At 39.3% G+C, this 22534-nt stretch overlaps 1 protein-coding gene across 2 annotated transcripts in view; it reads left to right on the top strand.

Moving 5' to 3' along the window:
• Positions 1-22534, top strand: part of RBMS3 (RNA binding motif single stranded interacting protein 3) — a 721097-nt gene that overhangs the window by 643232 nt on the left and 55331 nt on the right. For both annotated transcript variants that reach the window (XM_086614511.1, XM_086614510.1), the window contains 3 exons: positions 3246-3292; positions 10649-10745; positions 13380-13442. In XM_086614511.1, coding sequence (XP_086470637.1) covers positions 3246-3292; positions 10649-10745; positions 13380-13442 — 207 coding nt within the window. The remainder of the gene's footprint in view (positions 1-3245; positions 3293-10648; positions 10746-13379; positions 13443-22534) is intronic.

The following is a 22534-nucleotide window of genomic DNA, read 5'->3' on the forward strand; positions in this document are numbered from 1 at the left end:
GTAAGTTATTATTGCTCATCAGTTTTTATTCCTGATGAATGAGGATGCTTCACACCATAAATCTTTTACTGGTCTGGGCTAACTGTTGCCTCTCCTGGGCTTTCAGCCAGTGTAATTTTGTAGGGAGGAATTGCACAACTTGATGAGAAAGAAGTAAATAGTCCTCTGTTAGCAGCTATTTGAAATAGCAGCTGTTTAAGGCTATTCAGCGAGGGGGAATATTAGCAATATTACTGGGCCAACTGTAGGTGGTGTGCCATATGCGCGTGTTGCCGCACGCGGCGGCGTATTTGTCTGATGTGAAACTTCTATTCACTGGCAAACATGATAGTGACTTTTATAGTGGTCACTGCTGAAGTACTTGAACAAATTCTGGTAATTTGTCACCGTGCAGTATGGATATGGAGCATGGGTAAGGAGATGAGAATCTAGCCTTTCATATTTTGTGCTAATGGGGCCCACAATGATGTTATTCCTAGCACCAATGATATGTAATGGACATGATGCTAGTATCTGAAGAACAGAGTACCTGCAGTTTGTATGCTCCCATCTGCAGGTGCAGGGCGTGATGGGGTTGGAGGGGAAGCTGAGGGGCTGTGCACAACCGCCTGCTCAAATATCCATGAGATAAGTAACCGAGAGCAGCATAAATATGTGTTTGCAGGTCTCGCCTGGACACTAAGCGTTGTTAGGGCTCCAGTGAAAGAGCTGCTGCAGTTTATCCTTTCTGCACCCTCAAACTTATTTATGTCAAAGAAACTAAAATAAGTAATTGTACATTTTCCCCTTTCCTCCCAACTCTCCCTCCCCCACTGTGACTTTGTCCCCCAGTTACACTAATGCGAGCTGTGGGATGTAGTGACCTCTCATCCAGGCAACTCTAAGAACCGTTAGGTCTAGAAACTCCCCTATTTAGAAAGCTTGGATCTCTCCTTTCCCAAGGGAATGTAAGGGGTTTTTTTCTTAGTCTTGAGTAGATGTGTGATGAGATGTTAAAATGTCAACACCTCAATTTATAGAGAATATCTTAAGTTATTTTTAAGGTTTTTTTTTAAATTGTTGGAACTAATTTTTCTGTCCCTCTAGGGCTTGTACATACTATTTAAGTTGTCTTTACCAGGGTGGGAATATGAAAAGAGCAATAACAAATTTTACAAGTGTTGAAAAGAGAAAGAAAAATAAGAGAGGATTTTTTTTTCTCTAAAATGTATTGCAGACAAAAAATGTTTATGATATTAAAGTTTTATTGGCTCTCTTTTGGGATGAACTGCATACCTTTCCAGTAGTAATTAATCCAACCTTACCAAACAATATAATATGCTGAGAATGTATAAGACATGAGAATATAAAAACAAGTTGAGATGATCCCTTGTGATTTTCTAAGCTAATTTATTTTTTACTTCAAAATTAGCAGTGGTTGGAATCACCCTCAATATGATTCTTTGACATTTTAAACTTAAAGAAATAGCCCTTTTCATTTTTCTTTGTATGAAATGAATACATTTTCAAAAAATAGCTATCTAGTCTCCTGAATTATCCTTTGCTTGAGAGATAGTACATGTTTTATTAAAATCATGACATTTTCAATAAGCAAAGCATTTGCCCTAGCATCTGCTTAAAAGAATAATGAGAAAAATATACAAATTTAATAATGACATGAACTTTTTTTTTTAGCTAGATAAGGTAGTGTGAAGCCTACCCTTTCAGACCAGAAATTATTTTTTGCCTCTGGAAACTTGGCCCATCTCTTCGTAGACCGGTGTGCAGCTGATGGGCTAACCTTGCTCTTCCAGGAGTGCTGCCCGCTCTGCCTGCTCGTCACCAGAGCTTTTACCCTGGTGCTCACCTGGCTGCATGGGAGCTGGCCAAGCCCAAACGCTTTCCTGACCTGTCTGAGCAGCCATCTGGAAGGGAGCAGATGCTATTATTCAAAAGTAGTTTGGTAGATGGGTCCAGGGCCCTTAAAACTCCCACCAGGAGCATGGACCCTGCTGCACATTTTGTAAAGCACCTGTCCTTGAAACAAACACTTCTGTCTCCTGTCTCAGGCAGCGAGCATATGGTCTGTATGACAAGTGGAGAGAAATACAGTGCCTTGGGGTGGGATGGTGCCATGGCCATTTTTCAGATGCTTTCAAAGAGAGAGGAGCACCTTGAGTAATGGGGTCCTCTCCTCTCTCCTTTTAGCCCTGCACAAAGAGACATGTCTTCCCATCTCTTGGTAGTGTCTTGTGTTGGAAAGTACTTCATGAAGGGGGTTAAAAAAAAATAAATAAGACAAAAAGTCAAAGCAAATGCAATGTATGGGAGGAGAGATTGTCGGTCTTAAAGCGGATGCTGAGGAAAAGGCTGGTCCTGCCCACACGGCCCTGACTGCCGTCTTGGAGCATAAGGTGGAGCGGGAAATTCAGTCTCCGGCTCTGCTCTCTCCTTGCCTTTCCTGCGGTACCTGTGGATGTGTTTGCTAATGATGGCAGTGGTGACGTTTGTTAACTGGATGCTGTTTTGACACTGCCAAATCCTTTCGCACAGGTCACCATCTGCTTGGTGGTCAACTGCAGTTGAAAGGCTTTGTGTAGCCCATTAACAAATTCATTAGCTGTCCAGACCTCTAAAGTATTTTAAAAGCTCTGTTTAAAAGCTCAAGCACTTTATTTTTCTTTTTTTTTTTTCGTGGTCTGTTCTGCTTCAAAGCCCACTTTCTTTCTTGTCTCATGGTAACGAATTAACTGTAAGTACGAGTGACAACCCAGGTAAATGGTAGATGTCTGGGGTCATACAGGGTGTGGACTCTGTAGGAAAGAAGAGACTCCTTCCTGAGAAGCTCTCGTGAAGTTGGCGTTAGAGTATTCACCAACCACCTGTCTCACAGGCAACAGCAGGATTTGGCCCTGTCTTGTTGTAGTGTGCAATGGGATGTAAATGCATTGATCTCAGCGGAGTTATTAACTGCTACTGGTGCAACAAAAACACCATTTGGCCTAAATGTTATGGAGAGATGACAACCAACATACTGAACAGATCTGCTTCTCAGGGATCTCTCAGGCAGGGGATGTAGCCAATCTGTCCGTGCTGCTTTGGGCCATCTGAGCTTCCCTGGAGAATTTAGATTTCCGTCTAAATTGCATTCAGTTTTTATTCATATTGGCTTAGAATATGTTTAATGTCTTCTTTTTTTCTTTATTTTTTTTTTTTTCTGCAGTAATAGTAAAAAAACTGTTTTTCTCTCCCCTAACTATGTGCAGGCTGGCATGGCTTTGACTTACGATCCAACAGCTGCTATACAGAATGGGTAAGGAATGCATGTTTTCTTATGCCTTTTTAAAAATTATTTTGAATGCCATCTTCTGTTTTTTCTTTCTGTGGTGAAACTTATTCAGAAGCAAATTCACTCAGTCATATTTTGTCTGAAACATATAATGCTATATTGTCGAGTTCTTTTAGTTTCCCTTTTGTTTTTATGCTCTCTTGTTTGTAATATCCATTTGAATGGGAAGTTGTTTTTCCTAATAGTTTCCATCTCTATTTGGCAAATGCTAGTGGATGTTTTTTCAATCTGTCTGTCATGAAATGGAAACCAGTAAAGTTTCCCTTTACTGACTTTGGTTTTGTTAAAGTAATCATTGAAGGTTCCAGCATATTTTGGATAATAGAGCTGTTACTTCATGTGGGGTTCTCTCTACAGGCTGGCTGGCTTCCATGGCATTGTCTGGATAGAAATGCCAAACAGGGAGAAAGCCTTAAATTAGTGTGTAAGCAGATGAGATTTAGGTGTAAAATTCTGAGCAACGTTCTTCTTCATTTCTCAACTACAGTTTGCTAACACAAAGAATTGTAACTTTTTTTCAAATTTAGCAGAGAAGATACATCATCGGATTCTTTACCTGTGCGATTACATTTCCAATTATTTAATGAGCTAGAAAAACAGAGCCTTGAAATCTAGCTATCCTTTCAGATAGGTTAACAACAATTTGAAGAGAAGCAGGAGGGTCAGCCCTGAACTCTTTGACAGTCACTCTTTGATCAGAGAGATGTTTGATATGATTATCAAATTCCATGCATACTGCTGTCTGTGTTCTCCAGCTGAAGGGGAGAATGTATTGATACAGGCGAGAATGGGTTTATTTGTGAAATATTTGTTAGGGCACTGCTAATTGAAGCATTTAGGAAAAAAATAACATTCCTAGTAATTTTAAAAGAAAAATCATAATAGTTAGTATGTTTTACTTAATTAACCTTTACAAGCAGTAGCTTTGTAGGACTCATGATATTCTCATGTTGTGGAGAAGCGGCCAAATCATTGCAACTCAGAAAAAAGAGGGTTTTTGGATAGTTGTGTTTTCAGAATCCTCTGGTTCTGTTTCCCTGTTCTGACCTCTCAAACGAGTCTTTCTCCTCTCTCGTCATACATTTCGGTTGGTAACACATTATAGGCTATAAATAAAACTATCGCTAGTTCATAATCCACTAGTGTTTCATCTGGACAACTGGCTTTTATTTCAAAGGAATTCCTGCATGTCAGTTGCATGAATGTTTTGGAAACTTTAATTTGAATGATCCTTTGAGATTAATATCATTTTGCTTCAAGAATATTTTTTTTGAAATTATGAAAGTTATCTCAGAATCAGACATTATCTGTACCAGAGAATATCCATGCTTCTCAGGTGTTCAGGCTGCTCAAGCGGTTTGTTCACTAGATTATTTGAACATGCTGTCGGTGATTGTTGGGAGAAGAAAATAGTACCCAATGGAGAATTTCAACTCTGCAGTTTTTTAAATGTTCTTTTATTTGTAAAGTATGAAATAAACTGCAGCACTGGATATCTCTCTGAGTGACAATTAATTACTGCTTTGACATATCTCTTTCTGGAGTGTCAAAATGTTTTCAATTTCATCAGGACAAAACCATCTCATTTAAAATGCTCTTATGGTGAGATTATGATGGTATGCAGTATCATGAGGAGAAGCTCTTACTATGCAGAAAAATTGATTTGTCCACCACAAGTTACACCTGCTGTCACCTGAGGATCACCAGGACCCTTTGGTTACACAGTTTCTTTTTAGCTCCCCAGGCGTTTGCTTAACAGTCTCTGCATATCCTGGAGTTATAAATTTTTACTATTTTTCATAAGCCTCTTTACTTGCAAGTACAATAAAAGTCTAGCTCGTGGGTTTTAGTTTAGCTAAGTCCGGGAGCACCTCGATGCTTTGCTTGTAAAATGTGCAAATGCGATTTGTTGCTGACAGACACAACACATGGGGATCATAGCAGGTGCGTGGCCGTGGTGGAAGAGAGTTAAAGGCTTTTAATCAGTGTGAGGTAAAACAGGTTATCTTAGTCTTCAGTGAAGGGCCATTAGCCGAACACATTGCTCTTCCTCACAGTGAAGACAGTCTGGAAGTGAGCACAAAGCTGCTGCTTGCAGCCCTGTTGCCTTGATGGTGTGCCCATACCGGCTCTGTGGGTAAAATACTGCATGATACTTTGGCATCAAGGTGGACAAAGCCAAAGTTTTGCATGGGGCAATGTTACCCAAAGGTCTGTAAAACAAAATCTGTCTCCTTGTAGCAGGCCTGTTCGGTGCAGTCAGGCTAAGCAGGTGTTGACCCTGCACACAGCTCAGGAGTTCTTGACGTACTGTGCTAAGCACAAGTTGCTCAGTCCTTTGGGTGTCCACCAGTGTGGAGCTTAGCGAACTGAGGCTGGAGATGGGAGATGTAAAGATACTCAAGCCGAGGTGAAGATTCAGGTGAGGTATGAATTCCCAATAAAACTTAAAAAGAAAGATTAACTGCACATGCTGAAATTTAATAGGGTCCTCTATAGGATTGACAGATGCATTCGGTGCATGTAAGTTGCTAAGTCCACATAGGATTATATGTGGAATAGAAGCCTACTAGAGAAACATGTCTCTGTAGGTGGCATGGGGTGGTTATTTAAAATTTGCAATTCCTTAAGAGGCATGGATTATAGTAGGGTTTGGATTTGGGCATAACTAAACCTCAGGGAAGAATCTGGACTTTTGTATGTTGTCCAGATGAAAAGGTGGGTTCTCATTGCTCATGGTGTAGTACTATCCCTTTTATTACTGCATAACTGGGTATTTACCTTGAAAATCTATAGCAGGAGTAAAACAGAAGAGAACGAGAGAGAGGCTTTCACTAAAAATAACTAAGATCTTTTCCCCACAAAGGAATAGATAATTTTCTTCTGAGTCTATTACGTTGTAAAGCTTGATTCTCCATTTCATTATATTGTTTTTTTATGCCCATGTAACTCTGTTTAAGCATCCAGAGGAGTTACGTCAGTGTAAAAACTGGTATAATGGAGAATCTGGCCTGTAGTGTACCATAGAGTTGCAGTATGAGTTACTGAAGACGTGGTAACCACACACTTCAGTAGATAAGCTCTTTTCCCCTGTCAGTCTCTCTGTGCCTTTTTTGGTTTATAATCAGCCTTTTCTGAATTGCATTTACAAAGGTACTCAGGTTTTATTTTGGGGAGTAGTGTGCCTGTTGTAATATGCTATTGATTTTTCAATTTGTGGTATTAATATTGTTTTTAGTGGTTTAATGCACTTATACAAAGAACAAAATAGAGCTCTTGTACTTGCACCGTGAGGATGCTCATTTAAAATGTTCCTGAGGCTTGAGTCCTCCTGGCCATTTGACTAAGATTGCGATGTACTGTATCAGTGTAATATCTGATATCTGGGGGACTATACTGCGCATTTGCTGGCCAATAGGCTCAGTATTCAGATAGGTCTTTTTCATCTCAAACATCTGACTCTGTGGCTTATTGCAACAGAAAATTGCTGCCTTGATAACGCTTGGTATACTCTTACATTATGTGAGCCCCAGGATACTATTTATGAATCTAACTTTTTCAGTACTGCCTGCAGGCACGAGGCATGAGCAAATGGTGTTTATTGCAGTGCAAATAGGGTCTTGCTCTTGTGCAGATTCTGTGTGGAAGCTTGCACATTCCCCCATAGGATGGGAACCATATGGATTTTTTTTTTCTATTTTTTGGCAGGGAAATAGCGACCAGACGCTACAGATAATGCAGTCCCCAAATGCGGAGGGAGGGTTGATGTAGGAGGGGAGTATGTGCTTTGTCTGTTAAGCAACAGAAACTGTTCCTAAAGCATTGCCTGTGTGTTCCTGATGATGTATTGGGAATGTGGTTCTTTTTAAAATCTCTTTAAAACATTTTCTTTGAGCCCTTTATAAACTCCTTTCCATCAACATCCAGGAACATCTTTTGCCTCCTAGTGATGAGTTTTCCCTGTGCTTATAGAATCTGAGTGTGCTGCAAAGATCTATTTTTAATACAAGGGCAATGTCTGGTTTGCCTTGTCCTTACCACCTGCCTTTCTTCACTTTTGCTTCTACCGTTGCAATTGCAGCTGAGGAGCAGGGACACTGGCTCGCACCTGCAAAAAACTGCACAGGCCAGTATAAAGATGTGAACTGCATTTGTGGAAAATGCAGCTGAGCCTTTTGGAGAGCTCTCCTTAGAGCTCACAGGTCACCTATCACAAATCCTATAGCTCTCAAATACACTGTAACACACCATACATTTTAATGCTAGGAAACTTGGGGCTAATTGAACAATATATCTAAAATGGGTCCACGCCCATTGTATGGGTACAATTCATACTTCTTTCCACCCCTCTTTCTGATGTACATATTCTGATGACTGCAAATCCTGTATTCCCTTGGATTTATCTACAACATGCACCTTCCACCACATGTCGTCTCTCACTAAGCCTAAACAAAAAAAGTAAGAAAGCCTAAGATTAAATATAGCAAGGTCAGCAGCTGCAGATCTTGTTGGGATGCTGCAGGGTTTACACCAGAACAGAACACTCTGGTGTTTTTACTTTTTCTGTCTCTTTTTTAAGTCTCCAGCATGTCACTTATGCCAATTAGATATTAGGACATAAGCCTATTTGTATGTAAAAGGCATCTGAGGAGATGCCTCCATGTCCCATGGGTGACAGCGTGTTGAGCCTTCTTTGTGAGAAGGCCCTGCCAGGGCAGTGTGTGGTTCCAGCACTGTGGCAGGTTGAGCATCCCACACCTGGGGGGGCTTTGCTTGAGTCTGTCCCCAGTGAGGACACTCCTATCCTCACCATACCACTGTACTTCAAGCATGGCAGAGATATCCACATCCTTTTTTTCAATCCCTTTGGGCACAAGTGACTCTGTGGCAGGAAGACAAGCCTTTCTCTCTGGGTGTAAGAGATTCCTGCTTGCAAAATGATTGACCTACAGCCTGTCACAGTGACTCAGATTGTTAAACTTGATTTATTATTTTTAAAATTGAAATATATGAACTGAATTTTCTCACACTGTCATTTGCTGCATCAGATTTCCTTCCTTGCTCTACTTTGACGCTTTGGTGCATGCATTTTTACAATATAGCTGAATGTCCTGATAGTATATTTTATTTGATGCTTATTTGAGAGTATTCCAAACTGTGACAGATAAATGGTATTGGCAGGGCTGTTGGAAGGGTTGTATTTTTCACATTACCAGAGTGTATATTCTACAAGCTTATGTACTATTCAGATAACTGCATCTCTAAGCTGAAACTGAAATGGTTAGCTGTCTGTCAATTTCTTGGCTTAGCACGTTTTCTGTAACTTTGGTAGTATTTGCTAGGATTTATTGGAGAGTTTATTCCAGAGAGTCAGCATTACTTCCAAGTGGAAGGTCATTTGTTCCCTGCACTTGTCTTTGTCCGAGCAGTTCATATGCGGTGTGAGTGCAGCATCAGTGCCAGGCTGATGGACAGAATGAGAGCAGAATGAACAAAAATATGTTATTTTCTCAAAAGAATTTTGGTTTTATACTGTCCTTCAGTTCAAGAGATTTCTATGTATTTCTATTATACATTTTACCTGTAGAGTGTTGGGTTTTATTTGCCGCACGCAGCATTTCTTAGTTCATCCACTTAGCAACAGCACAGCCAAAGTGATTTCTGGTTAACCTTGATCTTGGAGAAGACCCTTGTAACAGGACTTAGATAACATATGCATCATACTAATGCCATAGATCAACCTGACTAGTGCTGTAAAAGTTCTTTCTCCTCCAATGTTTTATGAACTCAGTGTTTGATACAAGCAGTGGAATACAAATGCTTGTAAGATTCTCATAATAGGACATATATATAATTGGGCAAAGGCACAGTTTTAAATAGTCTCTGTGCAAGCATTGTAAGGGCAGATAAATGTTCCTAAAATAGCATATATTTCTGTTAAACAAAAAATCACTCAGACGCCACCTGCTGCTTTTGGCATTTTAAGATCTTATTTGGAATGGAGAGAACAAAATGATTGCTTCTCTGTCTCCCTCTCCCTCCGAACTTCGAACGTTTCTGCCCAACCTTCAAAGACGGCAGCCTGTTTTTCTGAGGCTATTGGTTGAACAAAGTCAGTGGTTATTAAAGCCTGCATCCAGAATGAATGCATCCAGTCTGAACTAGACTGATTAGCACTAAATCCGGGATGCCAGGGTGATCAGGAAATAGAGCACTTGTTTAAACACCAGTAATGATTTTTTTTTGTTACATGGCTCTCATGGAAAGCTACTGTTGATTGCCTCAGCGTGGGGAGAAAAAAAACATAAAAAAGGCAGGGAGAATAATCCACTTCACTGATACAGAGAGAGCTATGTGCAAAATCTTCTGTTACTTGTAGATTTGTGCACGTTATACAAGAAGGATCTGCATGGGTTTAAATCGGACAAGAGAACTCTGCACAGGAGTGTTTCTCTCTCCGGAGTCCAAATTATCAGTATTCTGATAGCTGCAAGACCACAAAAATTCTTATTTTAGATAATTTTATTTTCTGGGTTACAGTTAAAACTGAAAAAACGGCAAAATTTTTACAAGCACACACATATTAAGTACTTACACAATCCATGAGTAGTGATTATTTTCCAAGTGATAATTTTATCAATAATAATTAACTCACAGAGAAGGAGAAGAATGTAACATTTATTACCATTGAGCAAGAGATAGTGCAACTTTTGTTCATAGCATGCAACAGTGGAAATAAAAACAACTAAATCTGAGATTTTCAGTGCTGCCTGGGGCATTTAGTCTCATAAGTCATGATACATTCACCAGAAGGTGGGTTTTTTGCTCTCTGCCTACATGAATATGGAAATTTCAGCCAGAGTTTTTGTAGCCATCCCTTAATAAAATAATTCAGGCATGTATATGGAATGTGTTATTCCCAGCACTGAAGCGTTAATATCTGAAAAGAAAACAGTACTGCATGTAAAAATGAAATTCAGTAATATTGTCTTCGATATCGCGTAAGAAATTTCGTTTCACTAGCTAGCACTCTGGAAATCAGCTGTCTTTGCATTTCAGATAATTACTTCTTGTATTGTGAAGTTCTATATTTGTGCTAGTTGAAGTGAAAAAAATATGCTTGGTGTAATATTCCTCCTCCTTTCCATTTTTGAGATCTATTCAGTGGAGCCATCACAGCTTCTATATTGGGTTTTGGAAATAGATGGACATAATTGCCTGGGTAGACTCTTTCTGTCTTTGCCCGGGAGGCAGTGAATTAGTTAGTCAGAGCCTAGCAGTCGAAAAGTTCAAAAAATCTCACTTTGTTCTTTGTTTCAGATTTTATTCCTCACCATACAGTATTCCAACAAACCGCATGATTCCACAGACATCAATCACGCCATTCATTGCTGCTTCCCCTGTCTCTACATATCAGGTACGTCAGATTTGTGCTTGTCTACTATGTTTCCCAGTTAATTATGTTTTGGATGTGGATGAAGGCAGAATGTGTACCACAGAAAATTGTGTGAGTGCTTGTGCTCTTGAGTCACGCTTTAAACAAAAGACTTTCTAGTAGTATTCAGGTATCATCTGGTGTAGAGTTGAAGTGTTTCCTGCATTCTTTACACTTGCAATGAAAGCCACTGTACTTTTTTCTTATTTCAATCAGCTTCTCTAGTAAACAGCATTTTGTTTCATTTCCAGTTGACAACAGCAGAAGCTTTTCATTCTTATTGAAATGTTTTGTCATTTTGACTTCCGTTCATTAGCCAAAAGTTTTTTTTCAATGTTTTTTTTTATAATTTATGTTGACTGCCTCGTATTTTGACCTTTTGACCTCAGCTGTATTTGCTGCAGTAACGGCATCCTTTAAAAGCACTCATTTTTATCCAGTAATCCCTGACAAAGCAAGTTACTTGAGGATAACCATCCTCATATCCTTCTTTAGTCTCCCACACATTTTGTCGTTCAGAATTTCTCTTTTCAGCATATCCCTCACAGATGTCCACTGGGAAATTATTGCCATGCTCTGGCTTTCTGAGATGGAAGTCAAAACCAGGTTGTATAGTTTTATTACTAGCTGTTCTCTGGCAACATATCACTTCACTCTAAAGCTGGTCATTGGCTATACATTTTCCCATTTCAGTTGTTTCTGTCCTTTAGCATCAGGGCTCCTCTAATCCTGAGCCTTACCTGAGATAAGCTACCTAAAATTGCAAAGCTGCATGGTGAGTTGTTCTTAATGCTAGAGTTGGTTTGTTGGGGTGGTTTTGTTGAGACAATATGCTACTACTCGCAGGTAATTCAGGGAGGTTGTGCTTACACTTACTGTGTTTTAAACTTGATCGTCAAAGATAACTGATTCTTGTAATTTTCTTTGACTTTTTGTGTATTTAATTTTAGATGGCTATGTAGCACTTGTCAAACAAAAGTTGTTTTGCTGAGATAAATTCAATAAATTTCAGTAAATGGCAACACCAAAGAAATGTCAGTGCTAGAGACACGAGTACAGTTCACATGCACTTCTCTCAGTAGCAAAGCTGGCTTAAGAGTCATACCTCCTCCCTCTTCTCTCAGGCCACTGAGTTCAGGCCACTCAGCCACTTATTCCCATCACTGCTCTACAGTTCACAGTTCCTCCCTTCTGCCGTCATGACTCAAACCATTGCATCGAAACCATGTTTTGATACACTTGCATGGTTGGATGCATTTGTACCTAAACATTGATTTTTTAAATTTTTTTCTTTAACCCATATCATTCTCCTTGGATAGTTTGTGGTGTGAGCCCAAACACTTTTGCCCTGTCCCAGAGAAGGAACTGCAAAGCGTGCCAGAATGGGAGCAATGAACAGCAGCAAGCTGTGGCATTTCTAATATATTTTTACTTGTGGGGATTCACAACAAAAAATTTTGTAGTAGAGGTGTATTTGCATATGTGTGCACTGGTTTTGGTTGTGAAGATGTTTCGCTGAACTTGCTTTTCAATAAAAAATCTACTTTGATAATCTTCAACAAGTGTTGAGGCACACAATTATACAATTAATTCTCACCACTTGCTTCATGAACAAAATCACAGGGCATCTGGAGAATCGAGACCTTGTAGTTTTCTCCTAGTCATCCCTGCTCATGCTCAGTCTGAGATGCCGCATGTTCATCTCTGCGGGCTTGGGGATAGCTAGTGAGTCTCCCACTGATGGCTGTAGCACAGCTCTACTTATGTGTACTTCCTGTGTGTTGTGGAGCCAACTGATGCAAAAGGAAACTGGGATACACAGTTCTTGGGGTTGAGTATGAGTTGTCATAGCTTGTGGGCCGTTCACACTTAGCACAAGAGGGAGTTACGGCTCAGAGATGCCACCACAAATGCACAAGAACTCTGTAGTGCATTTAGTTGTTAGTAAAATTGGTAGATCCATGGAATCTGTTATGTATCAGTAACAAGGCAGAACAACAAAGACAGATTTTGGTGAGGCATATAGAGTTCTGGTGGAAACAGAGCCCACGATGCCCAAGGTAAGAGCTGATCCTGGGGGGCAGGGACATCTTAAGCCAGCTTTGCCATGGAAGCTTTCGATTAGAACAAGCTTCAGAAACTCTGAATTAGATCTGCAGTTCTTAACGAAAATTGGGTAAATCGTTTTGGGATCTCTGAAAATGTTATACCTTTGAAAGTTCATATGAATAATTTTGGAAATAAACTTTGAACGTTTTATGTCTTCTGCACTGTCAACCGGATGACATGTTCATTATTGTATTGACGGATGAAAGCAAACAATACAATTGAAAAAATAGGACAACATGGAATATTGAAGACTGCTTTATGAGATAAAACAGTGTGGATCATAGAAGGGCTGCAATCGCTCAGACTTCTGACTTTGGTAGAAAACATTATCAAATGAAATTTGAAAGCTTTTTCCTTTGTCAATAACTTCATGAAGCATAAATAAGTTTTGCATTGAGTTACATGGCTTAAGTTGTTAGCCAAAATTTGCTCTGTAGTTGCAATAGAAAGAGTATTTTCAAGTAAATCTTGAGTTCTGTTTTTAAACTTTTCTGTGCTAATTAAAAGTATTTGATATGCGTCCAGAGTACTTCATGGATGCCTCATCCGCCATATGTTATGCAACCAACAGTAAGTGGATACTTGCTTATATCCAGCTAAAAGTGCTTACACTGCAGCCTCATTCTACTTGTCAGCCAGGTTGAAGTCCTAGGTCATGTAAGATCAGCCAGCTGCTTCCTTTGACAAGCCCTCTGCTGTAAAGTTTCTGCTTCTTTAAGCTTAGAGCACCATTTGATTTTGTCCAAAGGGGAGGATGGATGATATGTTATCTAATTGCATTGACTGTAAGAGAATAACAAGCTCTGAAGTGTTGCTTCTGAAGCTTTGCTTCAGTGACTGCAAGATAACTGCATTCCTGCATACTTTGAATTGCCAGGATCAAGAAATTACCCCTCCCTCATATGCTTATCCATCAAAAAAGTCCTTTGTAGTTGTATATACTTTAAGGGGTCCTCAATGCCTCAGTAATGCATTTGAAGTACTGGAAAAGGGTAAAGCACAGCTGTCTTGCAGAGTCTCTGCCAAATCTGAAGAATCTGCTTTATGATTTGACCAGTCACGTCTTTTTTCTTCCCTGAGTAAATTGTCATCTTTCGTCAATTTATAACGCCTACTTAAAGCTACATTACTCTTATACTAACGTTCATTAGAAGCAATGCAGGTGATTTTTTGTTTACCTCATAGAAGAGTTTTGATGCACTTTGCCTAAATGTAAGCAATATACCAGAAGGAAACAACATACTGAATTCCACTATGTACAGATTGCTTTAGTTTCGCTTCCTACCTTTGGTCAGTTTCTCAGGTATGGATCCGCTTAAAGATGTCATTGATCAAAATTCAAATGTGCACTCCACATAAGCATCAATACATTGATTTATATGAGGAGGGTAAAATTAAAATGAAGGTGTATAGCTTACAATTGTTTTTAATTGGCATGTGTGTTCAAATATTTGACTTCACAATAGAGTAACCTCTAGTGGGAGTTACTATACAACAACATGGGTATAATTACACCACATGCTCATTTAGTAGCACAGGACTCTCATCGCCATTTGAATCCCCCTTCCACATCCCTCAACTCTTTGGAGACAAGTTCTTCAGCTTTTTTCTCTCCACGCAATGACCATAGCATGGAACTGACTGTCTCCTGGAAGCCCAGTTCCCACCACTGCGGTTCTGCACCTCTGTCCAGGACCCCGATGGAAGTTTCCATCTCAATGGAGTAAAGCTACTGCTGGTTTTTTTGCTGTCACTTGCAGGGTGACAAGCTGTATTGAACAAACTCCCAGTTAAAAGCAGTCCTGTATTCTATATTTGGATTTAATTGCAGACCACAAGAAATCTTAAATATGTGTATATGATGAGTTATCAGACTTGTGGAAGCTAAAAGATCTCTGATCCTTGCAGACAGACTCCCTTCTGAAAGGAGAACCTAAGCACTTTAGCAATCCCAGTTTTTGTGTATATGTGTGGTTTTTATTTGACCAATGTTTAGCAAAGCATTTTGTGCAATACTAGAATCGGTGAATATTTTGGTGTGGTAGTTGGATGTATTTACCCCTTGGTAAAGGGCTGTGAAAAGAAAAATAACTTTATAGTGAGGGATACCTCAATATGCAGAGTTAAATTTGTGTTCGTTGCCAGCCAGAGGGTTGTGTCAATGAAAGGGTATGTGCTTGTAGGAGGAAAAGCAGAGGGACAGTGGGCAAGTTGTGTAACGTTTTAGTTCCAGTGTCTTTGCCATTGTGGGTTGCCTCCATGTGTTGTCTGTAGCAATTCCAGTCTTTTCACTGAAAGATTTTTCCCATGTGTTTCCAAGATTATGTTCTTAAATAATGGACATGAAGGCATTTAGTACTGAAGAAGTATAAAAGCAAAAAGGCAGAACTACCATTCCCCAGGTTTCACTCAGAGATGAATTCTTTATTAGAAATGTCTGAAAAGTTTTCGGAGAATTACTACACAGAGGACTCAAGAGGCATCAGAATTAATGGCCTATTTTGAAAGAAAATAGTCTGTGTCCATTGTAAGTTTGCTGTAGTTTCATGCCTAACTATAGACTCTATTCTAGGCACCTCCATAGCTTAAAAAAATGAAGAAAAGATTATGATAAAGGTTGGCAGAATTTAAGATGTGAGTTTCTGTAAACCATGTGAGCTGATGAAACTGGGAACTTTCTGATTTGGTTAGCTTTTTGTTTCTTCATGTAACTTAGTTTGCCATGGTATTATCTAAATTGCCACCACTTTACTTCATAATATTTTATGAGATGATTGATTGTGGTACGTGATGTCCCACTGGAAAACAGTGCAGATAAATATTACATTCCCCTTGCCCCAGGAAGGAAAATATTTTGTTAAGCCTCTATTATTCTTTGTGAGTAGAGATGAACTCTTACAGAAAGCACAGTCTGAATTACTCAAATGCTGGTGGTTATTCTTTGTTTTGATTGTAAGTATCCACTAAATCATGTTACGGGATGATTAGCTTTTCATTTCCGACAAAGTCCTACTTGCTATTTATGTATAATTTAACAGCACGTAGTGTCCCTAATGACAGAAGAATAGGCAGGACGATGCTGTAGAGGAGACGAGGAGGTTTTTCATTCAACGTGCCTGTGCACAGACAGGACAGTTTTCCTCCCAGGCTGGCAAGCTGCCAGTGGGATGGAAGAGCTGTGCCGCATGGCGCTACCACCCGGTGTCTGCCTGCCTCTGCTCTGCCTGCCCATCTCCTCTCCTTTGCTACCTGCCTGCCCACTCATTTAAATACTGTGTTCTTTTTTCAGTGACATCCCCTGCAGTAGGTGGGGCTGCCAAAGATGTTGCTCCTTTGTTTCCCTTTATATATCGATGTCAGCTGCATTTTCCTGACATGTGCATGTGTGCATTCTGTATCTGTTTACTTGGTGGATTAAAAAATCACCACTATAGTAAAAGACTGTATCTCTAATTCCTTCTGTAGCTTTTTCACTACAACCAGATAAACCTCTGACCCTAACAGATAGCAATAACATATATATTAACAGGAAAACATTTGCATATATTGCTTTCCATTCCCTAGCCTCCTTTGTCTTCTTACTTTTGTGATGTCCTTAAAGGCAGATAGCAACCAAAATAAAAAACAGTCGTAATTTTTTTCCTAATGAAAGTCAGATGGGCAGTCAAGGACTCTGCAGGTATATCACAATTTAACTCATGATTTTTCCTGTAACTTTAACCTTGCCAGCAATTGGTTGATGCCAACTGTGAATACAATCTTGAAAGGGTTTTTATTTTTTGTTATCAATGATTTTTGCTAGTCTCATGCTAAAAGCCATGGAAAATTAATATCAAATAGGTTAAGGTAGCATTGCTATTTCAGAAAAAATAGTATAAAAAATTTTCTTTTGCTGTCATAGAAGGGTCACATCTGAAAACCTCCCACATCTTTGTGCTTGCACAACCTTTGGGGTTTTGTGAAACAAGATTCCTGAATCTTGTGTACGTGATGAAAAATTTACCTTTAGGCTCATGTGTGACTCAGACTCTTGAAAATGTACCCTTCATAAAGGGAGTCTTCACGACTTTTTGACCATATTGACTGCACTGTGTCCAAATGAGAATGCCTCAAATTTGCCAGTTTTGTTGCTTTGTCATGTGCCCTGGTCCCTCTCACTAGTTGCAATGGAAGACAAGCTCCAGAAGAGTTATGGCAGTGTGAGGCTGGACTCATATCGGCATAACATTTAATGCACTGACGGCAGTCTGGGCTCTGTTTAGTAAACTATAGCTTTCAAAGTACAGTGCTCAGTCATCCCTACTTGAAACAAGTCTTGTATTTCGTTACTGCCTCGGGATACGGGTAGATGGATAGCAATGACAGAATCAAAACATAAATGGGATAAGAGTTATTCTGGGGATTTATAACGTTTGCCATATTAGTGTGTTTTTCCTGTAGTCCCCGAAGGCTGTCTGATGGCTCAGGGAAAACTTTGAACAATGTGTTGTTTAAAGTCAATTCACATATAGATAATCATTTTTATTAATGATGGCATTTATGTAAAACTTTTTTGATTCAAATCTTTATTACAAATAATACGTGTACTCTTCCTCTTTAAAGGCTAATTTATTTGTTTTAGTGAACCAACAGAAATGCTCTACCCTAATACTCTATGTGCACACTGGTTTTACACTTACTCTCTTTTAGTTGCAAGAAAAAACATGTGACCATAAGTAGTCACTGTGTTTGCACAGATAGATATTCTTGTCAGTCTGGAATATTTTCTGCATAATGGCTGCAGAAGAAATATGACAATGGAAGCATGAAGGGTGCGAGCAGAGCAGCATATGGAAAAACTACTATTGATAATTATAAAGTGTGTTTGGGAGAACTTCTCTTCTGGCCAGTTCTCAAGCCCTTACAGGCCTTTTAGAAAGGTCAATGTCTTAACAAATGCCCTTATTATTTTTTTTTCTGTCTTCCTCTGGCCCATGGCTGAATGTAATCAGTCTGTCTTTAAAAGCAACAACAAACGTTTTTTATTTCATAAGCAGAGTAAAACCCCTACTTTGGTGAGAAGTGAGGCTGAGTAAGGACTCCAGATTCTTGCCTTTTGATTGTTGTGCATGAATGTAGCATAAAAAGTACAAACTGTCCAATTGAAATATATCAGTTTTCATTTTCTCACTAGTGACTCTGTTGTTTTGGATAATACCCAAAATACCACAGCAGTTTCAGTGTTTTGATTCCTATGCTCTCGAACAAAGAAGCTCCTTGTGCTGCGTTCAGTGTCGCTCTCCCGAGACGGCTTTCTCTACCTCCCGGTTGTTGCACTACCTTTTTAGCAAACAGAGCCGGGAGTCCGTCTTGCCTTTGCCTGTATGAGTGTAAAGGGAACAAACTATGTCCTCTGCAGACAGTTGAGTCCTGCCTCCAAGATGAAATGTGAGAGTTCGGCTAGCTGGTATGAAAAGTAAACAGGAAATAATCCTTAGAAATTGGAATCTCCAGCTAGTCTTTTAACTTTTAGCTGTGTATTTTTAAGAGATCCTTTGAACATGAACTTACTTGAACTTTTAAGGCTAAAGAGTTTAGAGGTTGAAATAACTAGCCAAATACCAATGCCAAAGTTCTGCTGAACAATTTTAATCCCAGTGTTTCCCGATGCAGAAAATCAAGGACTGCCAATTCTATAACTCTGATAATCAAGACAGTAATTGGCAATGTTCCTTTGGGACAGGCAGGCTCGCATGAGGTCATTTCTGCCTGCCTCTCACCCAGCACCGGCTGTATATGGATGTTGTCTCAGTGCTACTAAGTGGGTAATTTCAGACTCAGCTGAGCACAGGCTTACTGACCCTCTTTAGTGCCCAGTGCTGTTGCGTTGAGGAAAGTACCCAGGAGAGAAAAGCAGTGCCCAAGCTCAACCAACTCACTCCTCTAAAAGGAAACAGGTGTAAACTATTCGCCCAAGTTACATCTCGTACTCAAGCGTAGGGTTTTGTACGTTTGATTATACAGCTCTTCTGGAATCACATCAAAGTATTGCTGCAGTCATTTGTTCTGCTGTTGTAGAAATTAATACAAATTAATATGAATGGCAGAAAAAGATATATCCAAGTTAGGTTTCCAGACCCTTTTGACACTCTGCTAGAGCCCCCTAGTGAAACTGGACATGTTTTGTGATGACAGCAAGACACACCACATGTGGATTCACTTAGAAAACATTGAAAGGAGAACCACAAGCGTTTCCAGTAGACAAGCCCTTGCATTTGAGGAACTTGTGCTTTGCTGGTTTATGCTAAAAAGGCTTAACAGTTCTAGTAAGATTTTCTCTTCTTTCAAGTATTCTACAGATAGTGTGAATACTAAATGGATAAACCATCAGTCTAAGATTTTTTTAAAGACATTTACATTAGTGGAAAAAAACAGATTTTTTTCATACAAATCTATAGACATAAATGGAAAGATATTTGGAAAAGAAGAAGGCTGACACTAAATTTGAAAGGTACCCTAGAGATTTTGAAGCCAGGAAATTCTAGTTGAGGTTATGGAATATTGATTTCTTTTTAACAGAAAAGATGCAACCTTAACCGTCAGCCTTCGTTGTCAAGAAAAATCTTAACACAACAACTGTTTAAAAGTAGTAAGTTTTATCAAAGGGGGCTATTTTTTTAAAACATGGTTATTAATCAATAGACATTAGAGTGCCTTCTGTGGAAGAATGCAGTGCATGTTAAAAAAAATCAATCTCTCGTTTTGTACAAAGCCTGCAGCCTGTTCTAACTTTTCCAACTTCATGTACATCAACTAAGACTGAAAATCACTAATACTTTATTTGTTTCACATAATATATGTAACGTCTCTGGTGACGTGTAGATTTGCATTTACGTGAAGTTTTAAATTTACACTAAGTCAAAAACCTGAACATGAACTGCAAGGTTAATATATCGTGTTTGCCATTTTGAGCAAAAATTCCTTGTTTGAGCACTGGTCAAGTTAGTTATTGTCCAGGTGGTAGATTAATAAGTAGGCAGAATGTGATAGGATCAGGAGAGAGCGATGGACTGCGTAAGCACATGGTATTAATTATAGGCCAAGAGTTAGATTAATGAGTGTGCAGAAAGTAATGGGCTCAGCAGAGAGGTGAATTAGGTAAGCACGTGATATAAATTTGTCAGATGATTTCTCAGTTTAGCTCGCCATCAGATATTTTACCATGTGTATCGCATTATGGTTATGCATGCTTGTGTGTGCTGTGAACTAAAGAGGCATGTTATACATGTATATTACAGTCCTCTCAAATTCATCCTCCGTCAGGGATCACCTCTTTTTTTTGCCTAGGAATGTCCATTGTCTTGCAGTTGATGCTCATGTTATCCAACCTCTGCAGTGAGAGCTCTGCTGGCTTAAGCAAATCAGACGATATGCATGTAGTAAGCAGGATACAAACCCGTTTGCAACACAGATGGTCATAGAGTGCAGTTACCAGACGTGCAAGTTCTGTGAGGGTGGAAACACAAGGCAACAATTTTCATCTGCCACAGGCAGCAAAAAGCTTTGAATACACTCTGTGCTCTGGGAGCACAGAGATTTCACAGTACTTGGTGCCAAGGCTGGGAAGGATCTACTGTGGGTGCCTACTGCACTCAGCAGTGGGTCCCTTTCCCACGATGGAGATGTGTTCTTGTTTCCCTAGTGCAGTTTAAAGATAGAGGATGTTGCTGCAGGACAGCTCTCCAGTGGAAAGGGACCCACATCTCCTTCAGGATTCCCAAACTCCATCCCTACACTGCAGAAAATCAACATTTCCATTACAGATGAGGCACTGGCCAGCTTTGGAGAAGAGAATAGCCTTGAGAACCCAGAAGAGCAGTATTGAGGAACAGCTGTGTTATAGAACTAATGTCGGGGCAGCACTGTAGTATGATGACTCCAAAGTAAGAATTTTTAAGACTGGCACAACCCATCAAAGTTTTAAATGTGAATCCTGATAGTGAAGGATCGAGTCAAGTTTTAAGCTATTGACAAAATGTCCTTTTATATACAACCGAGTAGGAAGAGGGTCATGTAAGAATCAAAGGTGTAAACTGCAAAGTTAATTATTGTAATATTTTTTAAAAATATTATATTCTTATGGAGTTTTGTCCCAGAGAATTCAACTGTTATTGGAAGCAAATTCCAAATGGAAATTATGCATACTTGTTCAGCTGTAAGTGTAATGTATAGCTGTATTCAGCCTTGCCCGAGCTCCTTTTTGACCCAAGCCTGCCTTTCCTTGCACTGGTTTCAGAGGATGCACATAGGCTTAGAGCACTTAGCGACAGATACTTTTTCTTCTGCCACTGATCTGTTGTGTGACCTTGGAGAAAACATCTTTCTTCTCAGCCTCAGTTTCTCATTTGTCTTTTTTTTTAATCCTATCTATTTAAATTATAGAACTGTCATACCACTAAATAGCTTTCACTAGATGTTTGTGAAAAGTCTGATAGAACAAGGGCTTATCTTGACTGATGTTTCTAAACACGGCCTCACAATGATACTACTAACATTTAGGGGTTTCATGTTAAATATTAAAATAAGCCTGTCCTAGCTACAAAGGGAAATATTGGATCTGATTTTTACCATTATAAATCAAGAGTTAACTTCGCTTAAGAAAATTGAGTTGCCTAGGCATGAAACAGTGAGAATGAGAAGAGAATCACGCCTGCAGCAATAAGTTGATGAAGGAGACTGGCACCTTCCTAATCCTTAGAACAAAAGCACTTCCATAAATTATCATTATGTTATGCAAGTGTATTCAAGGACCAATTTACATAAGTAGGGGAAACTAGCTGATCTATATATTACTTTTTATTACATCATGATTTATCTAGTGCAGGAGTTGTGTAAAAATTATAATAATGTACTCTAAGGACTTAGTGACCAGTTTATAAGACTCAGGATTCCTGCTGTATCCAGGAACCACGCTATATAATCCTTTCCAAAACCTGATTAAATAGTTTGATTTTTTGCCTCTTGCTAATCCTATCAGGAGGCTTGTTTCAGAACACCTTTGATCTGAGGCTTAGCACAGCATTTTTAATTTCCAACCTAAAGGTCTCCTATTCATTTTACGTCCATCTGTTCTTGGTCAATCATTTTCCCCTAACTTCAGTAACTCTTCTCCCTTCTGGATGTTCACCACATTAATTTATAGTCAAAAATCTTGCCTGCATCTTCATTTGCTAGGCTTACTATGCCAACATTAATATGCATTTGCAGTAACCTAGAGATTTTGTACCTCTGGCTGTGACAATGACCCTTCTTTGGATCTATTCCACTTTGAATTCGTTTTTCTGGGACAGCCAGTGCTCAATGTATTCCAGCCTTTTGTACAATAGCATTAATGCTTCCTTCTCTTCACTGGGACTACTTTGCTGCACTGTAAAATGACATGTTTTTTCCCCTGAGCACATGACCTTGGTGATGCAGTCATCCTGTAATTCACTGATACACCTAGGTTTTCTCCTTCTTCCAGGTTTCCAGCAAATGCTCCTATCATATAAAGGAAATCACATATTAGCCTAATTATCTTCATGAATTTGCACCTTGCTCTGTTCAGTCCTTCCTGTATGATAGTTCAATCTGCCTCTTTACCAAAAGTGCCTCACAACTTCATAATTTCCCTAAATCTTATT

The sequence above is a fragment of the Tauraco erythrolophus genome, chromosome 7, assembly GCF_009769465.1.
Source record: "Tauraco erythrolophus isolate bTauEry1 chromosome 7, bTauEry1.pri, whole genome shotgun sequence".
In the NCBI taxonomy this organism is placed as follows: domain Eukaryota; kingdom Metazoa; phylum Chordata; class Aves; order Musophagiformes; family Musophagidae; genus Tauraco; species Tauraco erythrolophus.